The following is a 27,326-nucleotide window of genomic DNA, read 5'->3' as shown; positions in this document are numbered from 1 at the left end:
ATTTATATGGATGATCTCTTAGTAAAATTCTCATATTAAACTTCTTCAACAAGGGAATCTCCAAAGAATAAAGTGTCACATTAGTATTATTATGTGGAGTATTGCCACAGTCAAACAGCTGGTTCTCATCAGTACTCCCAACCTCTCAGACAGCCAGTTGTCCGATAAAGCTATCTGTAAGTTAATTTGTCTTCACAGATCAGTAGTATGTAGGACCGCCATGCTGAGACTTTCACACCTCCAGCGCCCAGTTTAACATGATCAGCAAATGGACAAACATGCCATGTGTTTGCAGCTGCACGTGTCTGTTGACTCTGGAGGCCCTTGGGTGCTACTTAACGACGGCCTGGCCTCAGCAGAGGTGCTAAAAGTGACACCCTCAAGACACCATGAGAAGATATCGGTGTTCACATACTCACACTCTGGATACCAAAGCTCTCTATTTGCATCCTTTCATTTATGTACTCATACATCACTGAGCTGGACACTGAATAGCAAGAATAGTAATAATATTTATTAACAAATAAATTACATGATCTCTACTTACATATATACATTTTCATTTATATTAATTTTTGATGGACAAATGATGCATCATATCAGCTTAGAAAATGCTACTACTGCTATTTCAAAAACACATACACCTAATGTATGAAGACTATTACTCATACCTACTGAACTTATTAACTCATTTCATCATCAGTTTATAGGGATTTATGCTTATAATAACAACACCTTACAATGTATAAATTTGTAAAAGGCCACATTACTTTTTTTGCATTCATATTGGTTGCAAATCCAAATATCCCAGTGGCAGGAATCATCTGCATGATGACTTTAACAAATGGCCTTACATACATATGTATGTCTTTGTTTTGTTTTTTGTCTGCACATAAAGGCTGTGATTTCAATGCATTATCCTCTGTACCTGATCACATGTACATATGTCTGTGTGTAGATTACATGTGTTTTTAAGTTTGCATGTGTGTTTATTTGCATTGGTGGAATGTAACTAAGTACATTTACTCAAGTACTGTACTTAAGTAGTTTTGAGGTACTTTTACTTTACTTCAGTATTTCCATTTTACATGACTTGATACTTCCAGTCCACTACATTAATTTAATACTTGTTACTTTTCAGTGCAATATTTCACATGAAAAACAGATTATGTTTTTATATTTGTAATTAATGTAGATCACTTAGTAGAGATCTGTTTTCACCTTGACATTAAAGGGTCTTTTTTCTGTTGATCAGTGTCAAAAAATTTGCATTAAATCCTGTTTGATTCCATGTTAAAGACAACAAAACATGACAAATTCCCAGTGAGTGGTGAATACTTTTTTACAGGCACTGTATATCTGAATACATTATATATGATAAATATAACACTGAGTGGGGATATTTTGCATAATGAGTACTTTTACTTTTAATACTTAAAGTAAATTTTGAAACTAATACTTTTATGCATTTACTTAAGTAATATTACTTGTAAAGGAGTATTTATAGGCTGTGGTATTGCTACTTTTAATTCAATACCACCACTGTTGGTTTCATTTTGGTATATGTGTGTGTGTACCTGCCCTGGTTTATATGTGTGTTTGTATCACTCAAAGTCACAGCCTAGTAGCTCTATTCTCATGGTGATGGAGCCCATCCAGCTTTTAGGGATGATTCGGATGAAACGAGAGAAAATGGGAGGGTAGATGTAGTTCTTCACATGCTCGTTGTTGTCTGTATTCCCAATGAATGTCTAGATTTGATGAGAGAAAGAGTGAAGGAAATAGTTTAGAATCACTTCTCAACTACTGTCAAAGAAATTCCACTTCAGAGGTCACTGGTACATGAAAATACTTACCTTGGATTCAATGCACTCATCATCTGTGTACTTGTTCCAGTGTGTCCCATCATTGCTGTACTCCAGAGTGTAGGAGATGACATACATCTCTCTCCCCAGAGACTTGGCTCCCTGTGTTACGATACCTGTGATCTTTTTTATTTGGGGCAACTCCACCTGAAGCCACTGGTTCATGTCATTATACTGCAGAAAAGAGAGCAGAGTGAGAGAAATAACCGGTTTGTACGCATTTATATGAACTACTAAAGGAATTAGGGTGCTTTATTTTAAATTGTTATTTATCTTAAAATTTTATTTATTTACTCTTATTTTTTCTTATTTACATTTGAATGGATTAATTTTCACCTGTGATATCAATCAGTCAGTATAAGTACCTTAGCTTGCCATGCGTTGATAGTGCCTTGTTTATTGAGGCGTGCAAGGGAGGGTTTCCAGGGTCCCGAATACCAGCTGGTGGCTGTGGAGCTGGCAGTGATGCGTTTGTCTTCTATCAGTCTGCCCTCCATCCCCAGAGGCACTGAGCAACCTGAGGCAGGAGATTAGAAATGTAACATTTACAGGAACTCCAGTCTCCAGCTTTCTTTGACTTACATTCTGTCTTGTACATATCCACACATGTAACGTCTTACCATCGAGCTCACAGCCGTAGAACTCCATGCGGACTGTGGCCGCACTGTACCAGTTGAGTGGGTGGAGCCTAATAAACCGTGCAATCACAGGAGGAAAGAAGGTGTTTCTCCTTGTCTCATAGGCTTCCTGGTTCCCATCAAACACCTGGTGAAACAGCAAGGGATGCAGACAGAGAGAAATAAAGAGGTGAGCGAACGCCTCTAAATTAGATTGTAGCTGTTTGCATTGTCTCTTTAAGTGATCAAATTTCCCATACCTTCCTGGGGTGCCTGCTGTTGCCCTTGTAGAAGATCCATTTCCGGCGGTCGTTGCTGTAGGAGATATGGTAATTGACCACATACTGGGAATAGAATAGCTGCTTGGCTCCCTGGGTGGCCACCTGACTGATCACAACTGGCCGCTGAAAGTCCACCTGTACCGGGGGGATTCCACAGGTAGCAGATTGCATTCTCATAAAAAGGAAATGCACATGTACACACACACACACACACACTTATCACACCTCTAGCACATACCTGAATCCAACTGTCGTTCTGCTCTGTGCTCCATGCGTTGTATTTACCTTGACTGTGCAATCTGGCAAGGTGGGGCTCCCAGAATCCTTCAAAGATGGAAAAACTGTCATTATTCTGGTGACGTCTTTGTTTATAGAGCTTTACTGCAAATATGATGCAATAATTTCACAAGTCATTGTGATTGCAGTAGGACCACAGTGTATCTGTTGCCAAAACAGATGGATGCACACAGGAGGAGGTATGGCTACCTCTAGTGTTGATTGCTGTGATCTGGTCGTCTTTCACACTGCCTGATTGTAGACCCAGTGGGCGGTAGCACTCTTGAAGAACACATACAAGCAATGTCTCAGTATGAAAACACAACATAACAGCATGTCAGTATAGTTACAAAGTCGTTCTCTAAATGGTGCAATCTGTTTTTTCAACTAGTTTGTACCATCATCTACAACCAGGAAGAGGGTCTGCATGCCCTTCTGTTGGTTGAAACCAACTTCTGTCTCCAGCTGCCACAGCCCAGGCTTGGACGGATACATCTCAAGAGTAGCAAAGCTTCCTGCAAAAACAATTTGGTACAGTAAGAAATACTTGCTCCATTAAGTTGTTGGCATTGGATACAGTTAGTATCTCTAAATCTCCAAGATGTTGTTCTGGACGTATTTAACAGACATTATGTTGCTTACCAGGCAGCAGTGGATAGACGGCATGTCTGTAGCTGGTGGACTTCTTGTGGAGGAACGTCTGTCCATGGAAGTGGACACTCTGAAAGTCTCTGGGAGAACCCATGTTGATCAGGTGCCAGGACACAAGTTGTTTAGTGTACATCCTCAGGCCCTTTAGGTTATGTATAATGCCATTGATGGCTGTGGAAACATCAGACAAAAAGACATCTTTATCAGCATTTCAAGTGACTTTTTGTTCTGTAACTGAATAAGTCTTGAATTCATGGAGAAAAAGATATTACAACTGATTGAATTCTACAGAAACATCTTTGCAACAATGTGATATTACCAAAAATGGATTTATTTAAATTAGCATTTTATATAATTCTTCCGTATCATATTCAATAGAAGATTTTGGATGGAGGATCACTTTAACCAGAATAGATTAACGTGTGTGATGCATTACAATGGAACTTGAGGTTCTCCTTTAAGTTGGAGTTCGAAACTCTCCATCTGCTTTTCCTCTGGATCATCTCACGGTTCGTCTCGTAGTACCAGCTCTGCGACTCATCAAAGGTCATGAAAAGCAGTGTGAACTCTCTCGTGTCGGGCAACTCCTTGTTCAAAGTGCCCTCTCGACACACCAGTAAAGGACCAATCAAGCCTGAGTGGATATCCCTTTCCTAAGACAGTAGATTCTAGGTTCAATATTAGTTCTTAAAAATGTGAATACATCCTGTGTTGCTCACTCCAACTGAATAGTTCATGTTAATTGATTTAACAGAATTTGATCGATTATATGTGTAAAAGCATCTTTCAAATTATTATTATTATGGCATAAGAAACATGGAGAAAATGAGTGCCGTCTGTGTGTTTTTTTTCAATCCATACATCTGTGTCCCACTGTGTCTTTTTGATGCTCAAACGTTGGGGCACCACAGTCAGAAATTCAAGTCTACATCAAGCGGCTTTAATTTACATTCATAAATAGCATTTCTACAATACCTGTCATACTAAATTATATTTAGTTCATAATTTTCTTAAATTTAACTAATTTCACATTTACAAAGTACTCACGGGATTAACACCTGAATAGTAGGCCCAGGTCCGACAGTCAGACTCATCTGGCATTGGCCCAACCATTGAATGGACCTTCCAGATATATGTGAAGGTGGTATTAGGTTGAATCTCATTGTCATATTTGTACCAATGCTTGGAGTCATCCTCATAGGACAGACCTTCTGTCAGCTTGGTATAGGAAACCCCATTTGGATGTAAGGAGTACGGACGGTTGGCATTGTTCCTGAACACCACCTACAAGATAGAAAGAGATTTTCTGTGGTTATGTGGCTTTAAAGGAATAGTTTGACAATTTAGGAAATATGCTTATTCGTTTTCTTGTCAAGAGTTAGATGAGAAGACAGTAAATTTGAAGCAAGCTTGTAGTTCCGTTTCTGAAAAATGAAGCCAATGTAGAAGTAACTTAAACCTGCATTCTCTCCAATGGCCAGCAGTGGGCAACACCACTGGCTCCAAAAAGAAGTCTGATTATATGGAAGTCCATGAGAAAATGACTACTTCTCACTTGATTATTTACCTCAGTAAACAGTTTCCTAATGAGTTTATAGTCTCAATTGCTAGTTTCAAGTCTTCTTCAGTACAGTGTGATGTTCATTTTGTAAATTATGCATTTATCCCATTTAGAGTAAAATAGATGATAAAGCAGGATATGGATGTTAGAGCGTGGCTATTAGAGTGTGTTTTTGGTTCATGAAAGTTAATTGTAAAATTTTGATTTGAAAATTTTGCCTAAAAAGCATTTGGTTATACTAAAAGACCCTGTAAGGAATCGGATGTTAAGTTTTTCGGGTAAGTACATTTTGTTTTAATGGTTTTATACATGTTTTTTGCAGTGAAAACTAGCATTATCACAGTTAACCATAGACTGTAAATGCACTGTGCTAACCAAGCTAGCAATTAGCAGTTAGTGTTAGGGTCAGCTCCACCCTCTCATCCAAATATGGTCACTTCTGGCTCCAAAAATCCAATATGGCAACAGTCAAAATGCAAACCATGGATGTATTATAAGCATACATCCATGATAAGAGCTGGGTAGAGCTACACTGCTCAGCCTTGCAGCCAATTTTTCCTAGTGGCTCATTCTCGTATTGCAGTGAAAAATCCCCCTGTGGCCCAAAAACCATTTTCCCCATAGACCACCATTGTAAAAGAGACATCTGTAAAACTGTTGACAGGACATTTCTAACTGCAAACAAGGTCAATCATGACTCTTTCTATTATGGTGATGAGAAAAGAGATCTAAAATCTGTGACATCATCACAATGTAAAGTCTATGGGCCAAGCGGGAACTCGCGGGAGGGGCCAGTGGGGGAAACACTACTGCACATATTCAGTGGGCCACACAATGCGGAAGCAAACCTGGAAGCTATAAACTTTTTTTGGTGTATGCACCAGCCAAGCAATTCTTATTGAACTGAATGGGCGCCATTTTCGGTCCATTATCTAGCTCTTATAATACATCCATGATGTAAACTCGAGGCTTCAAAACAGTCCACCATAGTCCAAACCAATGGTGATGTCAAGGTGGCTACATCCATTATTTTTTACAGTCTATGATTTGATTTGAATCACTTCCAGCTGGTTAGCTCACTTTTATTTATGTACAGATTAAACAACCCAAATGTAAAATGTTAATTAGTGAGCTTTAGAGGAGCTGGTAGACAGATTTTGTTACTTCTGGACAGATCCAGGCTAGATGTTTTCCCCTGTTTCCAGCCTTTGTACTAAGCTAAGCTAACTCATTGCTGGCTGTAATCTTATATTTACTATAGAGACATGTGAATATCAGCCTTCACCTTTAAAGCTCACCAATAATGCTTTTCACACTATTACTGTAATGTGTTGTTTATATAAGGCAACAATCAGACTGTAGATGTAAATGCTACAATTCATGTAAAACATCTAAAAATGAGCACAGATCAGAAAAGGTAAAATTCCAGAAGAGCAAGACAGATTATGGCTTTTAACAGGTGCTGGCAGTCTTACCATGATGGTTTGCCCAACTTCTGCCTTGATGACAGGCCCCAGGATGCCTAGATGCTCATCCATCTCACCTCGGATATCAGGTGTTCTGAAGTGACTATCCATGTAACTTCGGAAAACCGCCTTGGTGAACTTGGTTTTTCTGCTGTTTGGTTCTGACTTGTCTTGCCTCCTTTGGTGACAGCAGAGGACCTACTTTCAGCTTTGCATATGTTCGGATGTGCGCTTGCTAGACAATTTTCCAGTTATTCTGAATAGTTACATCATGTCATGTCATACAAGCTTATCTTACTGCTATCTCTGAGCTTACCTCTGTCCGTAGCCAGCGTAGTCCCACTCAACCTCCTCTGCAGAGATAAAGTAAATCTTGACATCGGGGCCTGAGTGGAAGTCCAAGTAGTATTTGGTGGTGTCATCCAGACTGAGATTCTTGATGTCTTCATGACTGCTGTAGGGGTCTTTGTAGCTCACATACTCATATTCATTTGCTCTCACATGTTGCTCATCCACATCTAGATGATCTGGCTCAGCGCCAGGAACATACAGCTCATAGTCACTGAAATCAGGCCGGGGCACACCGATGACCACGGGCATGTTAATGAGCTCCTCCTCATCAGTGACAGGTTGCGGTGAATTGGGTCGTGTCCCACGTGGGGTTATGCCTGGATTTAATCCACGAGGAGAGAATGGTAAACCACTCCTGGCCTGAGGCTTGTATTCCTTCCTCTTCCTTGTTTTCATGCCTTGGCCCTTCTGGGGCCTGTGTCGTTGGTTCACCTTCCTAACCTTAGGTCCTTCAGGCGCTGGGGCCTCCTTCCCTAAGTACTTTAAGATGTGGTCAGGGATCTCCATCGGTACCTTTTGGTGAGTTATCTCATAAGTCCAGTTGTGGCCCTGTTTTTTGAGGGAGGTGGTTTTAATCACCTCTGTATTGTTTTCTTTAAGGTAGATAAACACTTCTTCACTGCTGTCTGAGGCACTTAGCTCCTCAGAGCTGCTTTCGTTAACTGGATGACCGGAGAGCGACAGGTTACCTGAAACCATAGTCTCATTGGAGAAACTTTCTTCAGAGGATATGCTGTCAAGAAGAGCAGTGACATTCTCCCAACTCTCAGAACTTGATTTGGATATATTCATTGTGACATTTTGTGAGTGCACAGTTTTATGCAAAATATGTGTCACATTTTCAAGGCTGGAATTCACAATTTCAGAGGAATTCATTTGATGTCCATAGTTCACCTCTGTTGTGGTGATCAGTGTGTCATCGACACTGGTTGTGTTACCTGTCACATTGCTTCTGTCTAAGCTGCTGATGTTCACCTCTTCAGCCATTGGAATCTTCATTGATTGTTTTTTTCCATCTGCTGACATGTTAAGATGGTTTGCTGCTGTGTCATTCACATCTTCCTTTTTTGTACTGCTTGACAGAGAAGCGACATATTCCTCTGTTGTATTGTTGAGATTGTCAGTGCTGGAGGGTGATAGAGGTACAGAGTAGGAGAACACATCTCCTCTGTTGAGTCTCTCCTCGAATTCTTCCACTGAGTTCGTGCCCACCGAAGTCTGGTTATCACCACCCAAGATGGAAGTTAAATTTCCTGGTAATGTTACATTAAGATTGGTCGTCTCTGTGGATACATTTCCAACCATTAATGGTGCCTTATCATTGTGAAGTGTGGTGTTCTCTGTCTCAGATGCTTTGACATTATCAAGATTTGAAACAACAGTTATATTGTTATTCTTTAGTAATACATCAGGGCTATAATTGGTTGTGTTCTCTAATTTAGACACAAAAGAATTGTCAAAGAATGATGTTGTATTCTTGGTGAAATTAAGGGTGATATTCGTATCTCCGTCAAGCTCATCAACAAAATCATAGTCCAGGAAAGACAGGTCCAGCAGCTCCACACCTGAGCTGCTAGACTGGTTCTTCAGAGTCCTGAGACCTAATTCGTCTGCATACGTATACGTGTCATGATCCGCCACCGCTGCTGTTATCATGGGTGCCGGCTTCTCCTCTTCCTTCTTGATATCATCCAAGCTTGGAGCATCCCACACAGTGAATTCTTTGTGTACTGCTGAGCTTGATCTTTCATGTTCACTGTACTCATATTCATAGTCACGAAAGCACTCAACATCCTGAAACTTTAAGCGCATTCCTTTGGTCGTCTCGTGGGAATTCAGGGAAGCCAGGAGCCAGACACCTGTTTCAAGAGACACACAAAAATCAAAAAGACTCTTGGAAACTAAGCAGCTATCACTTTCTCATTTGCAAAAGTTTGAGATTTTGGTATTACCTATTGATAGTCACCCTACAAATTGAATATATGGATATACAATAAACATTATGACATAAAAAAGGTATTGTCAGCCCTGACTGACCAATGTTGTCCATGTACATTGTGATGGTCTCTCCAGTCATGGGGTAGAGGCTGAGAAAGTCTTCTGTCCGCCCATTCAGTTCAAATGTGTGGCCATAGAATGTAGATGTCTGGATGTAGTCCTGTGCTCCAATGCTGGACACATGCCATGTTGCAACCTCACCATTGCAGAAGCCCAGGCGCGGGCCACTCTCAAACGCATAACCGTTTATTGCTGTTAGGACATTTACATGAATAGTAGTCATTTCATCTGAGAGGCAGTCATGCAGGCAATTAATTAATATTATGAACATATAATAGATTGAAGATATTATATATTTTAGGAAGAGGTGTTTTTATCAGCCTCAATTCAATTTGTGCAACTTACTGTGCATGACATTGTACTTGTAAAAGTCAGGGTCTGCCTTGTTGATTTTGGATTGATCACAAAACTGCCGAATGTTGTCATCCAGGTACCAGCTCTTGTTTTCATCGAACACAGCAAACATGGCATGCTGCTCCTTGTCTGCTTTCAGCTGTAGAAACGAACAGAGATCTGCATTCAGTTTTAAATCTACAACATAAATTTACAATGTTTTTGATTGTTAAAATTTAACTAAGACTAAGAAAAACAGTAGGAAAGTATCAAATTGTACAAATGTAATACAAAATAAATGTCATTACAGTAGTTGGTTAACTTTTATTTTCTTTTATTGCATTGTATTGTTTCAACATTTTGGTCATCTCACATAGTGTTACACAACCATTACAGGTCGACCATAAAAAAATACAAGAAATCTTTCAGTAACACATATTCAAAAAAAAAATCTATTATAACACTAAATGTTAATCTATAAGATGCAACAAAATATATTTTAGAATGTTCCTCACATTAACTTCAAGCCACAAAAAGAAAGGAAAAAACAATTTTGCTACAAACATTAAATTCACCATTTTTTTTCCTTTTTCTCCAAATTCTCTCAAGTAGCTATTTAACAATGTATGTAACCAACTCACTCTGCATTATTCATTCTGAAAATGTGTCTTATTAACTAAAGAAAATGATGTAGAATCTTTTACCTGCACATTCCTGACATTGAGAGACTGACTCTTGCAGATGAGGATTGGTCCAATCAGTCCTGAGGCGATGTCACGCGCTGTGTCCACTGCACTGTGATACATTCGCGTCAGACATCGGGAATCCCCATCCAAAGGCTCATCCTCCTCAACCACTCTCCACACATACGTGTATGTCTCACCTGGTTTAACACTATGGGATTGATTGCCTGGCAACCACATTGAGAAATTCTTCATTTATTTTATTGTAGTTATTTTATATAATAAAACCAGAGTGGGCAGTCCACCACCTTCAAAGTGTTCAATTTGTTTGTGAAGAGAGACACAGTACCTCCTGCTGGGTAGCTGGCCCCCTCCTCTGACTTTTCTATTGTCATTCCATGTGGATAGATGCTGTAGGGCCTGGAGGCCATGTTCTTAAAAACAACCTATGAAAGGGCAGGTTGGTGAGGGCACACAGTGTCTAAACAATGTTAAATGATTGTACAAAACCTACAGTCCAGTGTGAAAGTGTTATAGTGACACAATCACAGTCATTGATTTGAAGTAAAACTGACACAAAGTGCTGACAGCTTTAATTTAATTGTGTTTGTATCTGCAGCAAATGAACACAGTAGGAACTCTAGTCATTTTTATAAATAGAAATCCAAAAATGTAATAATGAATGCACAAACTTAAATTAAGTCAGACACTTTTAACTTTCAGTCTTGTTCTTTAGCAAGGAACACACGTGTTCAGTTGGATTGAGATCTGGTGTCTGACGTTTCAAGTCAAAAATATTTCACTATTTGGTCATAAAGAACTCTGGTTGACTTTGTCATATGTTTAGGATCATTGTCCCGCAGGATTGCTCTAAAATTGGGGAACTATGTATGAAAAGGGAAACAATGTTCACCCAGTATACATTAGCTAGCAACAATACCTACAACGAACCAGCTTTTAGAGTCTGTAGTCCTGTAGGTCAGCAGAATCGATCCACAGTTTTAAAACGAACCTTAAGACAAACTCTTTTAGCTTAACATTTACAGAGCAAAGCTTTTTGGCTTTTTCTCTTACTGTATTCTGCTTTCTTTGTTCTTGTGTTTCTATAACCAATAGATTATGTTACGTGAAGAACTTTGAATAACAATTTTGCTCACAAGGTGCTATATAATATGATTTGATGTGAATATGGTCTTACCTTGATAACATCTCTGATTTGCGCTCTGATCACTGGACCCAAGATACCAAGCTCATGTCTCCTCTGCTTAGTCTCTGACAATTCAGTGAATGACTCGTTTTTGTACAGTCTGTACACTGCTTTCTTGTACTTCCCACCTATGCGTCTTGATGACTGTTTCAGGTAAAGGAGCTTGTAGTCCCTACACAAAAAGATCAGAGGTTTTATTTAAAAGCGTTAATGCAATTCATATTCATTTTGAGACATTGGTATATAACTCCCATAAACAAACAAGACCATTTAAAACACTGGCACCACACAGCCTCAACACTGCACTTCAAGCTGTGTGGCACTGTTTTTTTTAAACACTGCTAAAAATGTTTCTGTAAATTTTGCTTACTCGTCTATGTGTTCATGCGTGTTGGGTGCATAGTCCCAAAGAATTTCCTGAGCAGCTATGTAATATGTCCACACCCTGCTTTCACGTCGTTGTGCAATCGTCATCGTTCGCCGGGGTGCTGTGAAGGCATCACACTTCTTCACATCCACGAAGCCATGCATGCCAGCTGAAAAGGTGGAAAGACATTTTTTTCTTGTAAATTTAGCTATGTTGGTAAAAACTATCTGTGTATGGTGGATGGTGGATATAATTAATCTCAATGAGTAGAGACACACTTACCTTCTATGTGCTTGGTGATGTGTGAGGACAACAGCCAGCGGCCTGCGTGGAGAGCTACCATGCTGGCAGTGGTGGAGGAACCACTGATCAGACCCACTGATGAAATTTTATGCCCCATCTGCTGCAGCACCTGCCCATTCATATGCACTGAGAACACCTCAGGCTCTGAGCTCATACCCACCAGATGCAGGCTCACAGAGGAATGAGCACACACACTGACATCTGTAAAGAAAAGACCACACTGTTGGGCACCTTGAGTATTTTACATTTGCATTGTTTTGTGTATGCAGAACTGACTGTACTGTATACACCATGGAGTGTACCACTCACCATATATGTGTATAACAGTGATGATGTAACCATATCATTTATATAATTGAAAGTAGCATACCACAACGGGAAAATGCTCCATTAGTAGAAGTCTTGTGTTCCAAAGTAAAAGTATGGAAGTACTGTCATTATATAAAGTATCAATAGTAAGATCTTATTATGAAGAATGGCCCTGTTAAATTGTTGAAACATTAAGCTATAATGAGGTGTCCTCAAACCCAGAACATAATGGACAAGTTGGAGGCAAAGATTGCTGTTATTTCTCACATCAGGACACTTCAATAAGTGTGCACTTCCCTTGCACTGACACAATTAGTTGATAAGTTACTCAATCAACAGAAAAGTAATTTGTGAATTTTGCTTTTTTGAAAATGCCAAACATTTGCTGGCTGCAAGTCAAAAAAGTGTGTTTTTTCTGCTTTTTGGGTTATATAATTTTAAATGTAATATCTTTGGGATTTATACTGTCCATCTGACAACAAGCTATTTGAAAATGTCACGTTGGGCTTTTTTCTCTATTTTCTGACAATTTACAGATTAAATGATTAATCAAAGTAAATTCAAGAGATTATTTGAAAATATTTGTTCATTTCAGCCATATATTTTCCAATCAAAAATAAACTGGGCTGAACCTCAGTCATCGTCCATTTTGTGTGTTTGTTTAAAATGTGTTTGTAGTCAGTTTATCCAGTGGTAGTGTGAAGCATCAGCGTTGTTGCCATGGTTACTTGCAACTTTACATAGAACAGTGGTTAACCTATTAACCAGAACTAAGTCTGAGATGCCCTAATATACTGTTTTAATTAGGGCTTAAATGATTAGTACATTAATTGATTGATCCACTGCCATAAAATAAGGTCCAGATAATGCTATAGGAAATTTAACAACTCTACTCTTTTGGTTAGTTTAATCTGTAGGAATCCATCAAATTTTTATCATCTCATGTTTTATATATTTATATGTAAACTCTTTATCTGCAAAGCACTTATTAAATACAACTGTCATATTAATGTAGTATAAACAACAATATTTGTCTCTGAAATACAGCCGAGTAAAAATTGCAGAAAATGGAAATAGTTAAGTAATGTATAAGAACCTAAAAATTATACTTCTGTACACACTTGAGTAAATGTAAGAGCTTATTTTTCAAAACATCTGCATGTCGCTTAAAAAACAAAAACAAACAAGGGTATCTGATCAACTGACTGGCTGATTGGCTGATTGTCTGACTCACATTGAGTGACAAAATGATTGACTAACCAGGTAGTGATCCCTTTGTGTATCCGTTAATGGTGTACTTTACATGGTTCTCTATGTCATGGTCCTTTGGTGTATATTTGCTCTCTTTCTCGTCAAAAACCCCAAAGAGGAACACTAACTCCTGGTGGAAGTCAGCCTGCTTCCCTGACTCATCCAGAGTGCCTGCAAAGAGAGAGAGACAGAGAGAGCAATCAAAAGTAATGACCAGTTAATTTCAGAGCAGCAGCAAGTGATATTTTGTGCTTTTCCCCATCAACACGTTACAAGCAAAACTGGAAACACAGGCAGATTTTACCGCTTACCATCCTTGCAGATGAGCAAAGTACCGATGAGGCCTGAGTTGTAGTCCTCAACCACATTTTGGTGGGAGACATAGGTGTAGGTGAGGCAATTCGGGTCATCAGGCTGTGGAGATACATCTTCTGTCACCTCCCAGTAGTAAACATGTTCACTGTTAGGCTGCACAACATCATCCTCTTTCTCTTTCTGCGATGTGTTGTCGAAGTAGTTGGCTCCTGAAAAAAAAGGAAATTACTTTGAATAGGAAAAAAATTGTCTCACATACAGTACATACTGTACATAATTGCATTATGGATGAATAAAGAATGGTTAAAGCAACAATTTGGTTAAATTAATTAAATATTGTTGCTGTGTAGCGGTCTGAGTGATGACATTCCTCTGAAGTCCCCAAAATAATGAAGATGTAATGAAGAGTTTCCTGCAAGCTGTTCTTTAATTTTCCAATTCCTCTGCACTCTGACTTACGAATTTAGTGCAAATTAAGGAGTGCTTAATCTCAATTTCCTCAATTTGTTACTTCTTTATATATAGAGAAACACAGACAGTGATTTCCTAAGGTTTAGCAATGCCTCCTGTTGGACTTTAGTACCGTCTAGTTTGATAATCTGCCTGTCCTAGTTAATATTTTAGAAAAAAACAAACAGAGTTGTTTGTTTTGTCGGCCAATCTTGTTTAATTATTAGAATGAGTAACATCATGACTGCCAGCTGTGACCCTAACAGACAGACTGTGTTATAGAGTGTTACTGGTGTCTTCAGGTTTGCAACAGCTGTCAGATTCATCTGCAGCTGGATTAACAGGAACCCACCCTCTGACTGTTTCCCGTAAGCGATCCCATGTGGGTGGATGCTATACGGTCCGTTTGCCATGTTTCTGAAAGTGACGACAATCGTCTCCCCCTGCTCAGCCCTCAGCGTGGGTCCGAGTAGACCTGCAGAGAAAGAAAGGCTTGTGTGGAATATATAGCACTGTTGTGTGTTGGTACATCATCATCATGGGAGAAGTAACATAAACTGTCTTTCTGTGTTATTTTAGTTGATTCACTGACTGTCATTGACCAGGATATATAATTTCACCATTAGCACATACAGTATAGTGTAATGTACACCAATGCAGTAAACATGACATTTAGCCTTTCTGGTGTTGTAATTTATTTCCTAATACCTTCCTAGAAAGAAATTAATATGTAACAGAGGTAGACAGTATAGTACAGAAGTACCTGCCGATTTATTAGAGTTTGTAAGAATGAAACAGTTTTACGCCATTGAAAGAAAAAATTTGACTGACATTCCTATTACGACCTGACTCAAAAGTAATAGACCAAATAACATTATATGGTGGTGAAGTATGGGGTCCATTAACCAGTCAAGACCCTCCAAAATGGGAAAAACATCCGCTGGAAGCCCTGCATGCAGAATTGTAGAGTTCACAGACAGACAGCCGATAATACATGCAGGGCAGAACTTGGCCAATACCCTTTAATAATTAAAATTCAAAAGCAAGCCATCAAATTTTATAAACATCTCCAATCTAGCAACCCCCAATCCTAACAGTACAAAGCCCTTCAGTGCCAAAAGTTGGACAAAGGTAAGAGTCCCCTCTGCCAGCTGGTCCTGAAGCTCTGCCCACACACACACCATGGTTTCAGGATAGACATTAAATAATCTGGACCAATCAAATCATCTCAAAACAAAAAGAAAATTATGTAAAATATTGGAATAAAACCACAAAATCACAAAGTAAATTAGAATTCTATTTAACCGTAAACAGAGAGTACATGGTGGCAGAGTACCTGACACCATGATGTTGATATTCAGTGCCTTTTATTATATTGTATTTGATATGATTGTTGATATTTGCATTGCTAATCATCTCTCAATGATAATAATTTTCTGTACTTCTTTGGCAATATAGGATACTGATCTGACGTGCCAATAAATCTTATTTGAATTTGAACAGGGAGCAAAACTGTAGTTATAACATGTGAGAGAGTTTTTCAAGTTTTATTTACTTTAGGTATCTACCTAAAGTAAATACAAAAAGAATGCAGCGGTTAAGTGCATCCGTTTCCTGATGAAAGTCCTGTGAGGTCAAAACAGGTAACCGTTATAACCAACATATAATCTAAATAAAAGCTTTAAATGCACATTCTCTCCTTGCTTCAATATTCCGTAGCATAACACCACTCATCCAAAAGATATTCCCTCATCTGGTGTTTTGATGATGTTGGAGAGTGCTGCTGTCCTGATTGAAAGCATTTTTATTGATTATTTTTCTCCTCTTTTATTCAAGTTTTTCCTTTAATTTATATGTCTGTATATTCTGTGTAGTTACTTAATCAGTTTTATTTATTTATAATTCAGCAAGCACTTCCTATGTGTATCAGTTGAACACACCTACATTTTTCCTGTTATTAGCACCAAATTACATAATCCCTTTAAGGAAACCTACTCAGAAACAACAGTTCAATTCCTTCCAAAAGGTAGGTTTCTATCTGGGTGGATACTGAACTGGATTTAGCAAATGTGTTTCTTAATCAGAGCCAGACAGACTGTGTGTTGATGTAAACTGTATGCAACATTTACCTAACCAGGAGGGATGAGTCTTAGCCTGTCTGAAGCCTTTCTCATATTCCCGAAAGACCACTTTCTTATAGGTGGGACCAGGCCTGAGGGATGGCGGAAAAACACAAAACATGAATCAGCGCACATGAAGACACCATGCCCTACAGACAGAACTTCATATCAAAAAGATATGGACTTAAAGATATGAAGACACAAGTTTTCTCATATGACGCAACTACTGTGAGTATCCAGTGTGTGTCTGAGTGTGTGTGTGTGTCATGGCAATATTGATATTATCATAGGATGACGAACAGGCTGCCAGAGAAATAAAGCCAGAACAGACTGGACTGTTTTTACAAGGTACAAACAACTTCAATATCAGAATGTTAGACAAGAATTTTACATGACAAAATGTAACAAAAATAAAGAGAGAAAAATGTGACACAAAACAGTAAAATTGTCAATTATTCCAGAACTGCCAAAAAATAACTAATAAACCAATAATGAGTTGAAAGATATTATTTAACACTATCTAATTCTTGTCCTTTAATATCATAAATACTCCAACCAGTATCCTACCTTTGTATGTCATTGCCAGAGTAGTTCCAGTCTATCTCGACAGCAGCGATGTAATAGTGTCTCTCCCTCGGTTGAGGCTCATCTGCTTTGACATGGCGGGCAGTCAGAAGAACCAGGATGAGCAGGAGACTCTGAGCTCCAGCCCAGACGCAAAGCCCCATATCTGGGTTTGATCCACCAGGTGAAACCGGTCTATTCTACAAGGCAAGAAGCTGTGATCTGACACAGAAGTCTGCTCTGTACTTTATCTGTCGCTGACACACACACACACACACGCACACACACGCGTTTAAACATTATGTCCCAGGGCAATGAACTGTGTTTTGGCATATTTTTTTCCCCTTTGTAATTGAAGCGTCATGTGTTTTGCTGTGAGTCACCCCTAGGGGTGTGCTTATTCCCATCATGTCTGAAAAAGCATAGTGGGGATGACTTTTTTTTTTAACCTCAAAATGTCCCAGAATAATTATCTCATAAAACATGTCATAATTAAAGAGAAAAACATTACTGTTTGTGAAATAGGAGGAGGCAACACCCATCCTAAACTTGGTTTATTCATACTTGTGGAATATACAAATTTTTAAATGTGATGTAAACATTTAGGTTATCTACGTGAATGTCATTCGTGAGCACCTATCAAACTGGTGCAAGTTAAACTGTATGGAGATAGATCTTTTTCATGATGATAATTATAATGACAGCACTTGCCCAAAACAACCACTTTTAACCTTGCAACAATTGCAACATTTAAGCATACCTTTCCTTCAAGAATTTGGAGTCCATAGTACATAGTTTATCACTTCTCGTCTCTGTTATTGCAGTTCCCTTTATGTAGGAGTCAGCTGTCAGACCTATCTCACCTGCAGCTTACCCAACATGCAGCAGAAGGACTCCTGACTGGTAGACATCTTCCCTGTTACCACTGAAATACCAAAATGTATTTTGTTTTTAAAGCACTGCACCAGTTTGTATATATAATTTCCTCAGCCCTTTATTTGTATTATATAAATGTATTTTTTGATTGATGGATTAACATGCTTTTTCAATGTTGTAGCTGTTGTGTATGTGAAGCCGATTTTAACTACTTTCACATAATACAGGGTAGTTTGTAGCATGGTATCAATGTAACTAATAACTACGGCTGTCAAATCAATGTGTTTCTCTCTGAATTACAGTTTAGTGGAGAAGAAGGAGAAAGTAGCAGAGAGAACAAAAGCAACAGCAATCCATAGATAAACTGACTTGACCCATTCTGCCTTGCATTTCATGCTTATTCTGTTACGTGTGGGATGGAGCAGGTGAACCCAAGTGCAGACTGTTGAGACAGGCAGGTGAAATGAGAAGATCATTTAATGAAAAACTCAAAACAACACAGGCTTACATGAAGCAGTCCAAAACAGGTTAACCAGTACAAAGGGGCTAGGCAGGCAGGCTGATAACAAACAGGCAAAAAGGTTGAAACTACAGTAATGGCAGGAACAGGTAAAGCACAGGATCAAGAACAGACAGGATCAGGATGGCTAGAATGCAAGTGTCCTATGAAACAGCTTCAACAAACTGACAGGGAATGAATGTCTGAGACCATAGATTGTATATAAATAATCTTTATATACAGTCTATGTCTGAGACCAGTATAACTGAGGAGCTGATGAAGGAATGGGCAGCAGATGCAGACAGTTACTGAGTGGAAACAAGTGTGCAGATTTGGGAAAAGAGGGATAGTCCGAGGGCATCTGGTGGACAGCTTGAGAATGGCAGGTCCGGGGAGTTGGGGGAAAGCCCATGACCAGGGCGAAGTAAAACAGAGCGCTGGGGAAGAGAGTGTGGCCGCAGAGATGGACTAAGGAGCAGATTGTGACATATTCAGGAGTAACAGACATAATAATTCATTATTATTTTAAAAACAAGAACAAAAATACTGTAATTTCTCTGATATTAAACTTCTGATTTTCACTCGTATGCCCACATACCTGTATTAGTATGGCAGTCCAGAGATGTGAAACAAACATAAAAACATACCAACATTTCATAAAACATAAACACATAAACAGAGAATACCATGACATTTCAGGAAACACAACTGTGTTATCCACCTACCTAAAAAATCTGTATTTATAAAGTTACATTAACTGATTCGTTGGCCACTTGAAGGCAGTGGAGAAATCTGTAAACATGAATGTGATAGCAAACAGCTGCCTATTCACACATTGAGCAGACATGGAACAAATGAGATCATTTTGAGTCTTGTTTCTGCCCAAATGACGAATGTAACTTGTCATAACATTCACTCTCCTTTAAGCTATGTTTAGGACTCCACTTACTTTTTTCCACTGAAAACCAGCTGCAGCTGAAAATGAAGCTGATAAGAGCGAAGACAGAGAACCAGAAAAGTAAAGTTCTGGGCTTTAAAGCCAAAAAATTACCTGAAAACAAACAAACAAACAAACAAACAAAAAAACTGTCTGAACTGGGGAACTGAGGAGATGGGTGATGATTCTATGTGAGTTTGTCACGATGAGTGAAACCTTTCACATTTCATTTAAGAGCCTATATTGAAATTTTTGATTAGTGCAGCTTTAAGTGCTATGTTTTATGAAATATCATTAATTTTTCTCTTTAATGTTGTGTTTGGTGTTTAGTTCATATGTTTTCAAATCAAATCAAATCAAATTTATTTATAAAGCACATTTAAAAACAACCACAGTTGACCAAAGTGCTGTAAATAAGATTTTATCCAATGTTGTTGCGTTTTGCACTTCAGAGGCACCACAGATTTGACCAATTCACCACTAAAACACTATGTCACTAAACACAGTTAATCTATCAGCCAAAGTTAAAAGAAAAAACCCCTCTGTTGTTAGCGCCATTTCCTCCTTCTGTTGCTGAAATTAGAAACGAAAGTGTTTTTTCACATACAGTCTGCAGCTTCATGACATGTCAGGACAACGTACAGGAACAGAGTCAGGACGGACCAGCAGACAGTGCGTACAAGATGACGTAAAAACGGCACCTGTGTCAGTACGCATGCGCAGATAACCAGGAAGGGTTGGTTGAGTCAATACGATGGTTCACTTATGTTTTGGAGCATAGGAGAATAACAAGTAAGTGTCATTAATATTAATCACTTTTCAAATCTTTTTTTCTGGCCACGCCTTTAGAAATATATGTCCGAATATTTAAAAGAACATGTGTTGCTTTTATTCGGGGTGTTTATCCGCAGAAACATGACGTTTGTGGTCATGCAGGTGATGCTAGCTCGGAGCTAATGGACTTTGGTGCTCGTTTGATTCATTAACGTTAATTCACATTTTGTATATCATACTAGTTCAGGACAGAACAACAGTCTGAGTAGGTTGTGAGATGTTGTGAAGAGCTGAAGTAATTCGTGGCTTTTCTCTATGGAAAGAGAAGAACTGTCAGTCTTTGGAAGCTTTAAATGTTTTCAATGTTTACATCTGTGTGTGTGATGATAGCAATGGGGTTTCCAAGTATGAGGCCGAATAAACAAGGCTTCATGAATGACCTGTTAATATACCATGATCAGATCTTAAGGGAGTAACAAACCTCATGACTAGGACTATTTTAAGATATTGACTGATCCTGATGAGCTTTTATCAGTGGAAAAAGAGGACGAGTTCAGTCAGCAATGATAATTTAGTTATAAAATGTCCATCACATTTCTGCTCATACAGCGTAATCCAAGTTATTTTGTAGCCACGTGAACATGCACTGTTGTTTTCAAAGCCCCATATTTGCCTCATTTTACAGTATATTTTCTTTACTTACAGTTGCTTGTTCACAAGATTGATTGCAGATTTTGAGGGGAATCTCAGTATCGTAAAGTAGACAGGAATTGATCTCACTGTTTCACTTGCTATCACTGAAAACAAAACTCGGGTTACCTTGGATACTGAGCACCAGCCCAATACCACCACTATTGTTCCAACAGGCTGTGTGTGTGTGTTTCTGTGTTTGTAATTTGTTCCAGCAGGTTTGACCGCATCCACTTCCAGTCGCAGCCATGGTGTGCTGCCATTCCTGCCCTAGGCTGTGCTCCCGCTCATCGGCCTACACTCTGGCCCTGGGCCTGGGCTTTGTAACTTTGGGGACCAGTCGTATCCTGCTGCTCAAATTCTCTGCCAATGCTGGTGAATAACAATGCAACAGATACTACTTTTTATGTTTTCAACAGACAGATAACAAGATTTGACAAACTCCTCTTCAAGCATTGCACATTTTAAAATCATGTTATGTGGTTTTAATGTGTTCCACTGAACCAATCATCTTGTTGACTGTGTCTCTTTGTTTGCTGCCAATTTGCAGAGAACAAGTATGACTTCCTCCCTGCATCTGTCAACCTACTTGCTGAGGCGCTCAAACTGCTCTTCTGTCTGGTTATGTCAGTCAGGGTCATAGTCCGAGGTAAACACTAAAGTCACAGCTGGCTGTCTCATTGTGTTTGCTTGTGTGATGGTTATGTATGTTTATTCGCTCTTTCTGTTTGTTTCTTCAGAGGGACGATCATGCAGAGACCTGGGCTGTTCCTCCACCTCCTCCCTGCTCAGTTCCCTGAAGTGGGCTGTCCCTGCTTTCCTCTACTTTGTCGACAACCTCATCATCTTCTATGTGATGACCTACCTGCAGCCTGTTAGTTAAGACTTACTTATGTCGTATGACCACTATCAGAGGAATATATGTTGTGTGTTAACTTGGCATGTCTGGTGGAACATTTGGTGCATGATTTCTAATTATTCAACCCCCATCAATGTCATTTTACCAGCTTTTACAAAGTGTACTGCACAAAGACTGTGTGTTTGATGCAGTCATTATGTTCTGCTATCACTCTGCTGTTTGATCTCTAAGCCCTCTGTCTTCTCTCTTGTCCCCAGGCCATGGCAGTGCTCTTCTCCAACTTTGTCATCCTGACCACGGCTGTACTCTTCAGAATTGTTCTGAAGTAAGCGACTCAATCAACAACTCTGTAATGTTCTGTTCTTCAAAAGGATAGCGTGTATGTTTTCATGACCCTGATTGTAGATGAGAGGTGATGGCTGTGCATCTGTTGATACCATTTATCTTATTTCCTGTGTCTATGCTGTCGCTTTTCCATCACCATTTGCTTTTTGTTTACTGATTAGATCACAAGTTTGACATTTTAGCAACATTTTTCCCTTCAGTAGCTTCAAAGTTAAAATTGTCTACACTGTAGGACATTGTATGCACTTATTTAGGTGCTTCACTACAGCTAAATCACACTAATGTTGAGTAAAATACTTATTATCGGTGCACCATTTCCAGTTCAAATATGACATTCTGCATCATTTAATACACATAAAACATGGAATTCAGCGTATTGGTGCCTTTGGAAACCCTGAGATTTATCATTTCAACCACAGATAAAATTTTGATTTGTGTTTCTTCCCTCATCCTTCAGGAGGCGCTTGTCTTGGGTTCAGTGGGCAGCGTTAGTCATCCTCTTCCTGTCCATCGTTTCCTTGACGACAGGATCAGGGGGCAGCCAAAACTCCATAGCTGTGCCAGGTCTCCACTCTAACCCCCTCTCCACCCCCTCCAACTCCTGCCTACTCTACACACAGCTCCTGGAGCAGATGAGGAACAGCAGGTAACATGATGATGAATGCAGGAACACTTTAATAGGTGATGAATTAAGAGAAATTGGTGAAGATTCCTTAACCACACAGGAGGAAGTATCTACAGTCTATATATCAGGGTTTAATACAGTTGTTAATTAATACTCAGAATTCAGTGACTCTCCAGGCTGCAGTGAGTCTTGTGCGTTTCACAGCCTGTTTTCTGGTTCTGCTTTGGAAACAAATGCAGCTTAATTATATGTGTCAGCTTCAGGATTGTGTAGCAGAGGAGGACATTGTTTTAGACGTGAAAGGCTTAGTTGATTATTGAACTGCAGCTAACGATTATTTTCACTATTGATCAATTGAAAGATGAATCGATTGGTCTGTAAAACATCAAAAAATTGTGAAAACTGCCCATCACAATTTCCTAAAGCCAAAGGTGACCTCATCAAATGTGTTGTTTTGTCTGACCAACAGTCCAAATCCCAAAGATGTTCAATTTACTTTGATGTAAGACATGAAGAGCAGCAAATTTGCAAAGTAATACGTTTGCTTTAAAAACTACCTAAATGAATAATCGATTATCAAAATAGTTGCTGATTAATTTTCTGTTGATCGACTAATCGTTTAATCGACTAATCGTTGCAGCTCCAGTTGATTAACTGATGAGTAGAAAATGAATCTGCAAATATTTTGATAATTGATTAACTGTTCAAATCACTTTTAAAACAAAAAGCCATGAATATACTGATTCCAGCTTTTTAAATGTGAAGAGTTTCTGCTTTTCTTTGTCACATTTGATAGCAAATTGAATATCTTTGGATTTTGGACTGTTGGTTGGATGTCAACATGCATCTGACCAAGCATCGACATTCTGCTGAAGTTGCAATCCTTACTTGAGGTGATAAGGATAAGGGCCACACATTACATAAAGTATAGCCTTTCGAAAACAGTTGTTCATTTATTATCAGACATGTTCTATTTACTTTTGTTCATACTGTATGTTTGTTCCCTCCTCAGTGCCAGTGAATCATGGGTGTCGTCCCTGCCCGGTCAGGCCTGGAGGAACAGGGTAGTAGAGAAGCTTAAATCTCTGGGTGTGGGTCACATCCTGCTCCTCCTCCAGTGTTTCATATCCGCCATGGCAAACATCTACAATGAGAAGATCCTCAAAGAAGGAGACCAACTCACTGAGAGCATCTTCATCCAGAACAGTAAATTGTGAGAAGCTGCTCGCTCATCACATCAATAATAAGGCAGACGAGGCATGAATTTGAGTCTCCCCTTCTAATCTGGGTTCCTTTGCTGCATGGTGTTGTAGGTATGCCTTTGGTGTGATATTTAATAGTCTGACCCTTGGACTTGGAAGCGAGGCACGAGGCCTCACCATCCACTGTGGCCTCCTCCACGGACATAACATCTACTCCCTGGGACTGGTGCTGGCCACTGGTGAGTAATAGCAGTTCCTAATGTTTTCTAAAAGAACTGACTTGAGTGTTTTCTTACCTGATCCCCTTGTGGTTCAGCCTGAGCATCTGAAACCACTCAGTGAAGGTTAGGGAAGGATCATGATCAAGGTTTTGGGTATGGAATGATCACCTACATAGTTACAAAAAACCAACGTGGACTGTTGGAAGTTTTAGTTTTGATGTCTTTTCACCCCAACTTCCTGCACAAGATTTTTCCCTATGATATAACAATGATATATAGGCTAGTAGATATATAGATATATATAATGATATCAGCATGTACGTATGTCAGCCAAACAAAAAAATCACCTCAAACATGACAAAACTAATAATAAAAGTGAGGAAAACTCCTGCACACTGTTTTGCTTACTGCTGGAATATTTATTAGCTTACAACTCTTTGGTGTGTCCGACCCTCATCAGGTATATGTGTAAGAATCACTTTCATATATACACGTAGAAGCTGCCTTGATCATGCAATCATATGACCACAGAAATAAATCAAATTGATGAGCCAAGCATGGCAAACATTACCATCCAGGCTAGTAAGTGAGGGACACTTACTGTAGCAAGACTAGAAAAATAGAAAATTAAATGAATAGAAAAACACAAAGGCAGAAATTCCAATCAATCATAAATCTTATAATATTATCCCACATAAAATATTATAGCAACATCCATGTTGCCCCAGACAATTCAAAGATTACAAATAGAAAATGACAACATGTAAATTAAGGGGATAAGTACTGAAGAAGATTTGTGAGATTTAATGAATTGGCATGCAATATTCCAGCAGTAAGCGAGGCAGTGTGTGGGAGTCTTTCTCATTTTTATGCGAGTTGTGCTTTCCTCCGCTGCACCTGTCGTATATTCAAGTGTACAGAGACTTTTTAAAATTAAAAATGGTAATTCAGAAAGAGTTTCAGCATCATGTACTTTGGCTTCCTTAGTGATAAGTTTATTTTCCAACTGTAAAAAGTCCTGCTTAGTTTATATCTTGGCCAAAGTTCTTGTAAAAACTAATTGAAAGGATCTGTATTAAAATGTGCTTACAGTATGTGTTTTGTTTATATGGTGAGGAAACAACCATCTTTTTCTTCATAATAATATCTGCAGCGTGCATTTGAAGAACTCACACTCTTTCTTCTATCTCTCTCCATAGCTTCTCTCGGTTTATCTGTGGCCTTCATCTTGAAATTCAGAGATAACATGTTCCATGTGCTGACGGGCCAGATCACCACTGTTTTGGTTACCGCCCTCTCCCTTTTCCTCTTCGACTTCCACCCGTCGCTGGACTTCTTCCTCCAGGCTCCCATGGTCCTGCTGGCCATCTTTATCTACAACGCCAGCCGGCCCAAGGACCTGGAATACAGCCTTCAGCAGGAAAAACTGCGGGTCATCAACGGAGAGGTGTTCGAGAGGTCCAGAGGGGTAGGGAGCAAACCACAAAAACCACAAATCTTCACTAGTCGCAAACACAAGCCCACACACTCCTTTTCCAACACTGCGTCACTCGGCTAACCCCATGTAAAGCCCCTTCCTGTCCTCCCACACACATACCAAGTTCTCTGTAGGAAACTTGGCTCTCATTTCTCTGTAATGTAATTTCTTCAATGGAGACAGAAACCTGATTCCCTGCTATGAAAACAGCATTCAGGCGCACGCTGCGGACTTACCTCATGTAATTTCATTTGGTCAATGTAGTCTATTGGATTTTGAAAGAGGAAGCTATTAGACTGAATGGATGTCTATGGGGGATTTATGAAGACACTATTGTGGAGTTAGCAGGACTTTGTGGCATACAACAATACCAGATTTCAGATCTTTGTGTCTTTGGTAGAGCACTAACAAAAACATGTCACTGTTAAGCAGCTGCTGCTCTAATATGCAAGGTATTTCCCCATTACATTGTCCTCTTCACTGTCTGAAAACAATTTAGAAAGTTGATGTTGGTGATAATACTAAATATTATTGTGAGAAGCACCTCAGTGTCTGCTTTGTCTACTGGATTCCACCACTTCTACATTTCATTCTGATTTGCTCTTCATGTGTTTTGTGTTGCAGGATGGGGAGGAGCTGGAGCTCCTGACAAAGCCCAACACAGACAGTGATTCCGAGGAAGAGTCTTTGTAGTGATGACTTACGGTTCTGCTACAAGACAGATTTTCTTCTGCACTGCCGTTTCATATTAAGCTGCTCACTAGACTTGTGCTCCTGGATGCAGGACTGTCTACACACACACGTTCTGTTAAAGCATTTATTTGAATGACCGTCAGTAAGAAAACAGTGACTGATAATGTTGACGGGATGTGTGATGAGCTCTGTCAGACATATGTTTGCACTTTCCTCATGACTGAAAAAAACAACTAAGGCTTTTGTGTATATTTTGAAATGTGCCTGTCTGTGTACGAGTTCTGTCATGTGCAGGGAAATTATTGTGTCACGGTATTTGCCGTTTGGGATCATTAAGGGCTTCTGTTAGGGATTGTTTATTTCCTCTAATGATTTTTGTTACATGTGCAGCTATTTGACTGTTGGAAGGTAATTGGATAAGATTAATGACCAGCAGCCACATTTCAGCCAATTTTACGGTTGTATCAGGCAATACAGTATTTTAATTGTTGTTGGTACTGTGTAAAAGAAATGTTGATTCAACTCTGTGATCATCTTTGAGACCATATTTAAACAATTTGGACAACTTAAGCAACACAGTACAGGACAAATCCACCAACTATACCTTCATAAATTACCATGGAACTCTACGTTACCAGAAGTTTACACACACAACTGTTTGCTTCGATATAGTGCACAAGAGTTTTTTTTCTTACACCTGAACCAGAATCATAAGCATTGACATAAAAGACCACTTTAATGTCAGTCTGAAAGCACAACAAACTGGCTCTTGATTCTCTTACTTGGCCTTGAATATATATATACCGTATATTTTTTGTCATAATGGCATTACAACTGTGAAATACAATGAAATTTACAGTATTTGTCTTCTTCGTTCTATAAAAAAGATTGTCTTTTGTGCCATAAAATTTTAACATGTATGAATGCTAAAGTTGCTCTGAAATAAACTGCAAGTAAACTGGCTTAATTTTGTTCACATGAAAGTTAGTTATTTAAATGATTTTTAAAGATCACATGAAACAATAGCAGTAGGAGATGAGGTGGAAATGTGAGGGAATAAATGGACTACGGATGTGTGGGGACAAAGGATGGGGATGGAA

At 39.1% G+C, this 27,326-nt stretch overlaps 2 protein-coding genes and 1 long non-coding RNA gene across 5 annotated transcripts; 1 reads left to right on the top strand and 2 right to left on the bottom strand.

Annotated features, from left to right (window-relative positions):
• Nucleotides 1-869: 869 nt before the first annotated feature.
• Nucleotides 870-17,296, bottom strand: f5 (coagulation factor V). The gene is made up of 25 exons (XM_067604145.1): nucleotides 17,032-17,296; nucleotides 16,474-16,556; nucleotides 14,697-14,819; nucleotides 13,891-14,103; nucleotides 13,589-13,750; nucleotides 11,999-12,220; nucleotides 11,720-11,885; nucleotides 11,341-11,521; nucleotides 10,492-10,588; nucleotides 10,164-10,369; nucleotides 9,472-9,619; nucleotides 9,106-9,318; nucleotides 7,034-8,927; nucleotides 6,727-6,895; nucleotides 4,738-4,974; nucleotides 4,127-4,343; nucleotides 3,682-3,861; nucleotides 3,438-3,554; nucleotides 3,250-3,321; nucleotides 3,002-3,087; nucleotides 2,743-2,898; nucleotides 2,486-2,630; nucleotides 2,231-2,382; nucleotides 1,857-2,039; nucleotides 870-1,751 (listed from the first exon to the last, which is right to left on the bottom strand). Exons 1-25 carry the CDS (start codon nucleotides 17,190-17,192, stop codon nucleotides 1,605-1,607), a joined length of 5,730 nt encoding a protein of 1,909 aa, XP_067460246.1. The 5' UTR covers nucleotides 17,193-17,296; the 3' UTR covers nucleotides 870-1,604.
• A 1,067-nt stretch (nucleotides 17,297-18,363) lies between these two features.
• LOC137193000 (uncharacterized) lies at nucleotides 18,364-19,901 on the bottom strand. Its single transcript, XR_010930660.1, has 2 exons — nucleotides 19,353-19,901; nucleotides 18,364-18,871 (listed from the first exon to the last, which is right to left on the bottom strand). It is a non-coding gene; the product is annotated as an uncharacterized lncRNA (long non-coding RNA).
• A 110-nt stretch (nucleotides 19,902-20,011) lies between these two features.
• slc35a5 (solute carrier family 35 member A5) lies at nucleotides 20,012-27,193 on the top strand. Of its 3 annotated transcripts, none has more exons than XM_067604141.1 (10): nucleotides 20,012-20,132; nucleotides 21,020-21,179; nucleotides 21,355-21,453; nucleotides 21,545-21,678; nucleotides 21,921-21,988; nucleotides 22,466-22,654; nucleotides 23,646-23,846; nucleotides 23,947-24,074; nucleotides 25,256-25,524; nucleotides 26,158-27,193. In XM_067604141.1, the coding sequence occupies exons 2-10, from the start codon at nucleotides 21,053-21,055 to the stop codon at nucleotides 26,224-26,226; spliced, it is 1,284 nt and encodes a 427-aa protein (XP_067460242.1). In that variant the 5' UTR covers nucleotides 20,012-20,132; nucleotides 21,020-21,052; the 3' UTR covers nucleotides 26,227-27,193. The 3 variants fall into 3 exon arrangements, with proteins under 3 accessions (XP_067460242.1, XP_067460243.1, XP_067460245.1); XM_067604142.1 differs by having other exon boundaries at nucleotides 20,017-20,132; nucleotides 21,023-21,179; XM_067604144.1 differs by lacking the exons at nucleotides 20,012-20,132; nucleotides 21,020-21,179; nucleotides 21,355-21,453 and having other exon boundaries at nucleotides 21,549-21,682.
• Nucleotides 27,194-27,326: the final 133 nt, after the last annotated feature.

The sequence above is a fragment of the Thunnus thynnus genome, chromosome 11 (genome assembly GCF_963924715.1).
Source record: "Thunnus thynnus chromosome 11, fThuThy2.1, whole genome shotgun sequence".
NCBI lineage: Eukaryota > Metazoa > Chordata > Actinopteri > Scombriformes > Scombridae > Thunnus > Thunnus thynnus.
Note: the sequence above shows the minus strand (reverse complement) of the source record. Positions and strands in the feature narration are given on the sequence as shown.

What these genes read in the sequence shown, in the direction of transcription:
- f5 (XM_067604145.1), bottom strand. Translation starts at nt 17,192, where the DNA reads ATGGGGCTTTGCGTCTGGGCTGGAGCTCAGAGTCTCCTGCTCATCCTG. An exon ending in TTTGCTCATCTGCAAGGATG is followed by an intron (nt 13,751 to 13,890) that starts GTAAGCGGTAAA and finishes CTCTCTTTGCAG; the next exon opens with GCACTCTGGATGAGTCAGGG. An exon ending in TACGCTGGCTACGGACAGAG is followed by an intron (nt 6,896 to 7,033) that starts GTAAGCTCAGAG and finishes CTGTCACCAAAG; the next exon opens with GAGGCAAGACAAGTCAGAAC.
- slc35a5 (XM_067604141.1), top strand. Translation starts at nt 21,053, where the DNA reads ATGGTGTGCTGCCATTCCTGCCCTAGGCTGTGCTCCCGCTCATCGGCC. An exon ending in CAAATTCTCTGCCAATGCTG is followed by an intron (nt 21,180 to 21,354) that starts GTGAATAACAAT and finishes GCCAATTTGCAG; the next exon opens with AGAACAAGTATGACTTCCTC. An exon ending in AGTCAGGGTCATAGTCCGAG is followed by an intron (nt 21,454 to 21,544) that starts GTAAACACTAAA and finishes TTGTTTCTTCAG; the next exon opens with AGGGACGATCATGCAGAGAC.